General features: G+C 59.2%; 1 protein-coding gene across 1 annotated transcript; it reads left to right on the top strand.

Annotated features, from left to right (window-relative positions):
* Positions 1–281: 281 nt before the first annotated feature.
* Positions 282–8,636, top strand: PCDH8 (protocadherin 8). The gene is made up of 3 exons (XM_077344119.1): positions 282–3,047; positions 3,398–3,605; positions 7,265–8,636. The coding sequence occupies exons 1-3, from the start codon at positions 501–503 to the stop codon at positions 7,636–7,638; spliced, it is 3,129 nt and encodes a 1,042-aa protein (XP_077200234.1). The 5' UTR covers positions 282–500; the 3' UTR covers positions 7,639–8,636.
* Positions 8,637–9,278: the final 642 nt, after the last annotated feature.

Here is a 9,278-nt window from a genome sequence, read left to right as displayed (position 1 = left end):
ACGCCCGAGGGGGAGGAGAGGGGCGTGCGAGCGGGAGGGCCGGGGTCCGCAGTCGGGACAGATTTGCTGCGATTCCCGAGGCGACGCAGGCGGACCAGGGTACCATCGGGCCTCCCCGCCGAGCTTTGAGCCGGGCTTCCGTCCCGAGGGGCCAGGGGAGGCCGGGAGGCGCCGAGGCTCCGTCCGTCGGTCGGTCGGTCCAGGCAGACGCCCCGCGCCCGCAGCCCCGCCCGAGCCAGCCTCCTGCTTGGCACCGAAAGACGTCCAGGGAGGCGGCGGAGAGGCGCTGCCATTGGCTGGCGGGCCCGGCAGATTTGCATAGCCCTCGCTATTAAAGCTGCTCCGGAGGAGCCGCGCCGGCTTCGCGGCTGCAGCGAGGCGAGCGACAGCGGACGGGGTGCGAAGCCTGCCTGCCTGCCTGCCTGCCCGCCGCGGGCCGCCCCATGCCCGGCTGAGAAGGGGGCGCGCGGGAGGCTCGTGCCGGGGAGGCAGCCGGGGCCATGAGCCGCCTGCCGCTCCTGCTCCTGCTGCTCTGCGTGGCCGGGCTTCGGCGCGCGGCCGCGGGCAAGACGCTGCGCTACTTCACGGTGGAGGAGGACCCGCCGGGGACGGTGATCGGCACGCTGGCCGACGACCTGCCCGCGGCCAAGGCGGCGGGCGGCGAGCGCAGCTTCCGGCTGCTGCGGCAGGCGGCGGGCAACGGCTCGCGGTCGCGGGTGGAGGTGCGCGAGCGGGACGGGCGGCTGAGCGTGGGCGCCGAGCGGCTGGACCGGGAGGCGCTGTGCGCGCCGTCGGAGGCGCCCTGCGTGCTGGCCTTCGACGTGGTGAGCCTGGGCGGGCGCCGGGGCGCCGCGCCGCACTTCGGCCTGGTGCACGTGGAGCTGGAGGTGCGCGACATCAACGACCACGCGCCGCGCTTCCCGCAGGCCGAGGTGGCGCTGGAGGTGTCGGAGAGCGCGGCGCCGGGCACCCGCCTGCCGCTGCCGCTGCCCCACGACCCGGACGCCGGCGCCAACGGGGTGCAGAGCTTCGCCCTGGCGCCGCCGCACGGCCCCTTCGGCCTGGAGGCGCAGAGCCGCGCCGACGGCCGCCGCTGCGCCGAGCTGGTGCTGCTGAGCGCGCTGGACCGCGAGGCGCAGGCCGCCTACCGCCTGGAGCTGCTGGCCAAGGACGGCGGCAGCCCGGCGCGCTCCGGCACGGCCACCCTCCGCGTGCGCGTGCTGGACGCCAACGACCACGCGCCCGCCTTCCCGCGCGGCCCGCTGCTGACCGTCGAGCTGCCCGAGGACGCGCCGCCGGGCGCGCCGCTCCTCGACCTCGACGCCGCCGACCCGGACGAGGGCGCCAACGGGCAGCTGCTCTACTCGTGGGGCAGCCAGGTGCCGGCCGAGGCGCGCGCCCGCTTTGCTCTCGACGCCGCCACGGGCCGCCTCAGCCTGCGCGCCGCCCTCGACTACGAGCGCCAGCGCGCCTACGAGCTCGACGTGCAGGCCAGCGACCGCGGCGCCAGCCCCCTGGCCGCCACCTGCAAGGTGCTGGTGCGCCTCCTCGATGTCAACGACAATGCCCCCACCCTGGCCATCAGCGCCCTCTCGGCCCCGCCCCCCGAGCAGGAGACACCCGCTGCCGCCGCCACCGATGCCCCCGGCCTCCTGGCCTACGTGAGCGAGGCCGCGCCCCCCGAGAGTCTGGTGGCCCTGGTGAGCGCCTCCGACGCCGACTCTGGGGCCAACGGGCAGGTGCGGGTGGCCCTCCTGCCCGCCCCCCAGCTGCCCTTCGCCCTGCAGCGCGCCTACGAGGCCAGCTACGCCTTGCTCACCGCCGGCCCCTTGGACCGCGAGCGTGTGCCCGAATACAACCTGACGCTGGTGGCCGAGGATCTGGGCACGCCCCCTGCCAAGACGGTGCGCCACCTCACCGTGCGCCTGGCCGACGAGAACGACAACCCGCCCCGCTTTGCCCGGCCCCGGGCTGAGATCGCCCTGCCTGAGAACAACCCGCCCGGTGCCTACCTGGCCACCCTGCACGCCTCCGACCCCGACCTGGGGCCCAACGGCCAGGTCACCTACCGCCTGCTGGACAGCCAAGTCATGGACGCTTCCATTGCCACTTACGTCTCCGTGGACCCAGCCACGGGCGCCCTCTACGCCGTCCGCACCTTCAACTACGAGATCCTCAAGCAGCTGGAGGTGAGCATCCAAGCAACCGATGGGGGCTCCCCGCCCCTTTCCAGCACCGCCACCGTCCAGGTGCGCGTGGTGGATCAGAATGACAACGCACCCGTCATTACTCACCCGGTGCTCACCAACAACTCCCTCCAGATCAGCGTGTCCAGCAGAGCCTCCCGGGACTCTCTGGTGACCCACATCAAGGCCCGAGATGCCGACGAGGGCGTCAACGCCGAGCTGAGCTTTTCTCTGCTGCAGGAGCCCCAGCAGCCCCAGGCGCTGGACCAGTTTGCCATCAACCCCAAAACGGGAGAGATTTCCTTGGCCAGGAGCCTCTCTGACGATCAGCTGGGCCAGACGTTTTGCCTACTCCTCGCGGTGACAGACGGCGGGCGGCCCCCGCTTTCCACCACCTCCACGGTCAGCTTCCTGGTCACGGCCGAGGCACCGCCCTCCAGCAGCCAGGAGGCGCCCTCCCAGGCCGGCTCCTCTTGGGAAGGCAAGGCGGTGCAGTGGGACGTCCCCCTGATCGTGATCGTCATCCTGGCCGGCAGCTGCACCTTGCTCTTGGTGGCCATCGTCACCATCGCCACCACTTGCAACAAGCGCAAGAAGGAGAAGGGAGGGGCCCTGGAGGAGGCGGCCCTGGACAGCTCCCCTTCCCTCCGGGAGAAGGGCCGGCAGGAGGGCAAGGGGGGCCTCCCCCCTGCCAGCCCCCCGCCCAGCGGCTTTGCCGTGCATGCCTTCCCCAGCAAGTCTTCCTTTGCCAGCCCGCAGCACTCCCCCGCCAGCGAAGACACCCCGGCTTCCGAGAACAGCCAGGAGAGCACCGGTCTCTACGACAGCCAGAGCAGGCTCCGGGAGCCCCACACCATCGAGGTACAGCTGGCCACTCCCGCGACCAGGGCTGTTCTCGGAGGGCCTTTCTGTTGCTGCACGGGATTCAGTGTGAGCTAGTTGCAGTGAGGAAGCCTGAAGTCCTCGGGGGTGGCGGGGGGGGGGCATGTTTGATGTCCAGTCAATCTGTCCATTTTAGTGCCTCCCCAGAACAGCTGGCAAAAATGTCAACCAAGTCCAAAGCCCATAAAAGCAAATATTTGGGTAGACCAAATAAGTCACAGCCTTGCTAATGTAACTTTCAGCCAATGCTCTTGTTAACGGTCGCTGCTTCTTTTCTTCCCGAACCATCCAACTCCATACCCCGCCCCCCCCACCCTTCCGCCCTCTAGTCCTATGCCTCCACTCCCAGTTCCAGCAAAGAGCCGGGGCCCCCAGCGGCCATCTGGAAGGGCCATTCCTTTAGCACCATCTCGGGCCGGGAGGCAGAGAAGTTCAGCGGCAAAGACAGCGGGAAAGGCGACAGCGACTTCAACGACAGCGACTCGGACATCAGCGGGGAGGCCTTGAAGAGGGACCTCATTACTCACATGCAGAACGGTGAGGCTGCAGCAGGCCCTCCGAGGGGCAGGAGGGCAAGGAGGGGAGAGGCCAGCCCTTGTGGAAGGGCCTGTGTGTCAAGGGTGGGGCAGCTCCCGGGGGCTCATAATCGTGGGCCGTGGCTGTGAAGAGATGCTTGGGGGGTGGCTGCAGGTCCCTCTGCGATGGAGACTGGCGGTTTTTGGTAGGCACAGGTGCATCACCAGACCACCAAGACCTAGATCTGCATGGTCTTGTTGTTGGGCCCTTTCTCCAATGAATGATTCCAGAGTGGAAAATCCACCACGGAGTCGTGCCTAAGGAAACACACCCCTACTGACAGTGAGATGCAAGGCCCAGTGGCAGCTTAGAGACCAGCAAGGTTTGGGGGGTATTGCACTGAGGGGTGTCATGAAGAGCAGAGACCTCCAGTCTGGAGAGTTCAGTGCCCTCATCCTCCTCCACATGAAGCCAGCTGGTTGGCCTTGGGTTAGGCACAGTCCAGTTAAAGCTGTTCTCACTGCAGTTCTGTCAGAGCTCTCTCTCAGCCCCACCCACCTCACAGGGTGGCTGTTGTGGGGAGAGATTGTAAGCCGCTTTGAGCCTCCTTTGGGAAGTGCAAAGTGGGATATAAAAACCAACGCCTCCTTTACCCCCGAGTCTCTTCGTTGCCTCCCCTTGGTTATGGAAAGGCTCGGAGATCTCCATTCCAAGTTGCGTCTGATGAAGAGAGCCTGGACCCTGCAAAGCAGGGAGCCCAGAACTCCTGTGGGCCTTGGAGGTGCTGCTGGAGCCAAATCTAGCTGTTCTGCGCCAAATCTAGCTGCAGCTGCATCCACGGGAGCCAGTGCAGTGGGTGGGACAAAGTCGGGGGCTTGGGCCAGGGGGTTGAGGTTGCAGAGGTGTGAGGCCCAATGGCAGATTTTGCATTAGGGGCCTCCTGGCGGGAATGCTGGGGTAGCCGAGGGAAGGGGGGGGAAATCTGTCTACAGCATCCTAAACGCCTTAGAGGAGGAGGAGTGGAATCCAGGCGTGGTGGTTGGCATGAATCACACCCTTCAAAGCGAAAGTGAAGCATCCAGTGGTCAAAAGGTAGACGGATGCAGAATAGGGGGGCCAGTCCCCTCTGCACAGGCCTCTGTGCTTCTCCTTTAAGCCTCTTTCCCCTCTGCCTGTGCCCTTTCCAGCCTGTTGTCCTTGCAAGGCGGAGGAGTAGAACTGCCTATTGATAGTAAGTGATTTTGTGGACTTGTGCTGGTAGAATTGCAGGCTGCGTGCCCTCCCCATCTTTGCATCCGTCGCCTCGCAAAGATCCTGCGAGAAAAATGCTTTCCTGGATATGTAGCTCTATCTGAGCTAACACAACGTGGGGAGGAGGAAGAAAACTCTGTCTCTGACGGCATGCACAGCTCAAAGGAAAGGCCAGGGAGACCCTGCTGGGTGCCCCGGCTGACCCTGCAGATTCTTTGGGAGGCCTGTGTAGATCCTTGAGGCATTTGAGTGGCTTCAGGACAATCGTGCCTTGGGCATTCCCCAGCACATCTCCCCACTAGATGGCAGTCGAGGGCTGAAGGGGAAAGGCATTTGGCATGGATTTTCACGCTCTTCACAAATACATTCTGTGCAGAATCCGGGCTTACAACGTTGTCGCTCTGACTGGAACGGCACTGTAAAGCCAGGAGAGGGACACACAAGAGCAGCCCAGTTGTGGTTCTGCCCAGGGGTGATTGGCCTAGTGCAGTTCCAGGGACAGCAAGCTCCGTGGCCATTTAAGGATCCCTAACCCAGCAGTAGGTTGGCCAGGCAAAGCCAGTCTCAAAAGCCAAGCAGGGTTGGGCCGGTTAGTGTTTGGAGGGCAGGCCGACCAACAAAGGCCAGGTGGCTACGCAGAGGCAGGCCATGGCAGAACGGCCTCTGTCCCTCCCTTGGCTGTTACTTGGGGGCACAGTCTGGCAAAAAGGCTTCATTTCCTTTGCAAACCCCTTGCGTGTTTTTTTCTCCCCCATCAAGTCGCAGCTGTCATGGGATGACCTGCCATGGGGCTTTCAAGGCAAGATCTTCAGAGGTGGCTGGCCATTGCCTGCCTCAGCACAGCAACCCTGAACTGCCCAGGGGGTCTCCCGTCCTACTAATAACTGGGCCCAAACCTGCTTCTGTTTCCGTTCCAGTTTATTTGGATATAAAAGCCGCTTAAAACCATGCCACGTACAAAACTAAGATCAGCAAATAAATTTGACGGTGTCATAATCCAGCCTTGTAAGGACTGCTTACATGCTCTGCTGCAGCATGCTCATAGGCAACATGGTGTGACATTGCACCTTATTTCTGAAGAGAGATCAGAGCCATGGAGGGCTACTCTGATCTTTTTGGGGAGCTTGCTAACGCTGATGCGAAATATTGGGAGCGACTGTCATTATGGTAGGAACACGACAGCTTCCACCTTACCCATTTGGCAGGGACACACCCATTGTGAATAAGGCTGAAGCCCGGTGGAGGGAATATTCTGAGCTATTTAGGCACTTCTAAAGCTGTCAGCCTGCAGCATTCTTTGCGTGAAGGTCGGCTCCTGCATGACGCTTCCTGGACTGTGAAAGGGCTCCCCTTGACCAAGGCCCACTTTTGAGACATGAGAGGCCTCGATTTGTTTTATCTGGCCTTCTGGTCCACAGAATTGACTCCGGTCCATACGGTGTAGAGTCAGTTTGGTGTAGTGGTTAGGAGTGTGGATTTCTAATCTGGCAAGCCGGGTTCGATTCTGCACTCCCCCCACATGCAACCAGCTGGGTGACCTTGGGCTCGCCACGGCACTGATAAAACTGTTCTGACCGAGCAGTGATATCAGGGCTCTCTCAGCCTCACCCACCCCACAGGGTGTCTGTTGTGGGGAGAGGAAAGGGAAGGCGACTGTAAGCTGCTTTGAGCCTCCTTTGGGTAGAGAAAAGCGGCATCTAAGAACCAACCCTTCTTCTTCTTCACTAGGGTGCTCAACCCTAGCAGGCTGTGGGATTAAATGCCACTGAAGCCTCCCTTCTCCCCAAACTTCCACCTTCATTAGGCTCCACCTCCAAAATCTCTCAGCATTTTGCAGCCAAACTGGAGTTACTGTATTCAAACAAAGATGTGTCTGTTGACTTCATAAAGAGTAGCAGTGCTTTTGAGCTGTAGGTTTTCCTGCTTGGAAATGCCCCACGCAAGTCAATGGCTCTCTTTGGTCCATGAATTACCCATTTTGCTGGGGGTCACATCCCCCTCCCCCCATTTGTACTTTAGCCACAAAATACAGCTGACGGAGTGCAGAAAGGTGGAGAAAGAGCTGTTTCTAAGGCACAAAATGTTGTCAGGGCAAAGCACCTCTGGATGTCACTTGCTCTGAATCCCCTACGGATGCTTGAAGCTGATCCTGCATCGTGCAGGGGGTGGGACTAGATGGCCTCTGGCAGTTTCCAACTCTGTGATTTTAGGAGGAGTTACCATGTGTTGGCTGTGATGCAACACCCCCGACTCAAATTGCGGGGGGGGGGGGGCAATTTCAAAGCCTTGGCTCCCAAATGCACCACGTAGTTCTGGCCTTCGCAACATGAACACCCCGTTCCCTAAACACACTGTGATCTGCCTCTCACCAGTAAGCCGGATCAGCAGGACTGTAATTCCAAGTCTGTTTTGTTGCTTTCATCTTCTAGGCCTCTGGGCATGCACAGCAGAATGCAAGATCCTGGGCCATTCAGACCGGTGCTGGAGCCCCTCCTGCGGGCGCCCCAATCCTCACCTCTCCCACCACCCCAAGGCCCAGCTCTCCACCTTCTGCAAGAGCACCTCCCTCCCGAGAGAGTCGCTCCGCCGGGACCACTTCTACCAGGCACAGCTGCCCAAGACGGTGGGGCTGCAGAGCGTCTACGAGAAAGTCCTGCACCGGGATCTTGAGCGGACTCTCACACTTCGGTCCCCTCCTCATCCGGGACGGCTGCCGGACCTCCAGGAGATCTCGGTGCCCTTATTCCAGGATTCGCCAGCACACTACTTAGGGCCTTCATCGGATGCTACTCAGAAAGTGTAGATAGGCACTCGGCGTTTACCTTGAGCTGAGGCTCACAAGCAGCTGGCCGTGGGCATAGCTTCAGAAGACGGCGTGCGCTCCAGAACTCAGACTTCAAAAGTCATGCATCGACCAGAGCTGGTTAGTGAGGACAAGACAAGAGCATGTGCCGAGTGTCCTTCCCATGGGTCAGTGGCCACAGCCGTCTCCTTCAGGTTTCTGAGAGTCAGGGGAAAGTGATACCCCATCACCTCTCTTTATAAAGACAAAACTCTGCTCCCTGCTGTAGCATGCCCCCCCCCATCACAATGCACTCTGCTATAATCTTGGCCATTCCCAAGAGATCCTGAATTATCGACTGGGTTCAGTGATGTACAGAGGAGTTTTTCAAAATGTGCCTTACTATAGAAATACATGCACATTTATTTGTGTGTGTATATATGTAAATGAAGTGTCTGTACATACATGTGTGTGTGTGTGTGTTGGGAAAGATTTCCAATTAAGTTGGTACTGTTTGGTATTTGCAAACAAAAAAGAAATTCTTTGTAGCTAATGTAATTTTTATGAAATGTGCAGTATTTAATTTTTTTTCCACTGTTGCTCTTTTGTTTCATCCATGAGCCACCTTCTCATGTAGGTTTTTGGGTTTTTTAATCTGTATATTATGTAATGTAAAGTTTGTACATAAGGGAAGATTGCATTCTATTTTTATACAAGAGAACCCGGGGAACAAAACCCGTCATTTTTGCCAAAGCAGCAGTCTGGAAAGGCTTAACATGTAGGGGAAAAGATCACTGGATCCTTTGGGGATCCCATGAGCGAGAAAGGAAGGCGGACTATGAATAAAGTAAATAAATGTAGGGGCTTCTTTTTTCACCACCGAATGACAAGTTAGTTTAAAGCGTGCCTGAGTTTGACTTGTTTTTTTACAGTCCATGATCAGTTTCAAACGCAGTGTGGTTTAATGATTCTGTGTCACTCACGTCCATCCTAAATAAAGGACTTCTTGTGTGCTTGGAGAGGCTCTCCCGGGAGATATGCGTGCATGCATGTAGCAAGACAAGGTAAAGACAACTGGATGCAAAGCCCAGTAAATGCCAAGGCTTGGAGGTATTTGGATGCAAGCCCTCTGCTCCTGCATGCGAGGCAAAACTTGAGTGGAGGAAATGGAGGCTGGGCCCTGAGTCCCCACCCTCTGTCGCATTCTGTGCAACAGCCCCAAGTCTCGGGTCCTGAGCGCCCGCCTGCAAGGTGTCCAATTCAGGCTAGGATCACCCTGCGCCATTTTCACAAGGTTGTTCCTGGGAAAACCCGGGGGGGGGGGTACCTTTGAGTGTTTCAGGTTAAGAATTTGGCACAGGCAAGGGAGACTGAAGCCCTTTTGGTGTAGAGATGTCCCAGTTGAATGGGGTCCCTCGCATACATGAATTGGGAACCTACGACTCTTTCTCAGGGTGGGAATCTCAGGCCCAAGCTGCAGGCGCGATAACGTGCAAAAGGCTGTTGTTGAGGACATGCAGCAGAGCGATTGTCACGTGTGTGTTGCATTCAGACCTGGAACTTTTGGGTATAAAATTGGGGCATGGCACCCACACTGAAAATGTAACGCCAGGTAGTTCATCTCAAAACACATCCAACTGCCTGGAAGTCAAATTTGGTGG

This window comes from Paroedura picta, chromosome 6 (assembly GCF_049243985.1).
Source record: "Paroedura picta isolate Pp20150507F chromosome 6, Ppicta_v3.0, whole genome shotgun sequence".
In the NCBI taxonomy this organism is placed as follows: Eukaryota; Metazoa; Chordata; class Lepidosauria; order Squamata; family Gekkonidae; genus Paroedura; species Paroedura picta.
The sequence above is the reverse complement of the archived record's forward strand: the minus strand, read 5'-3'. Positions and strand labels throughout refer to the sequence as shown.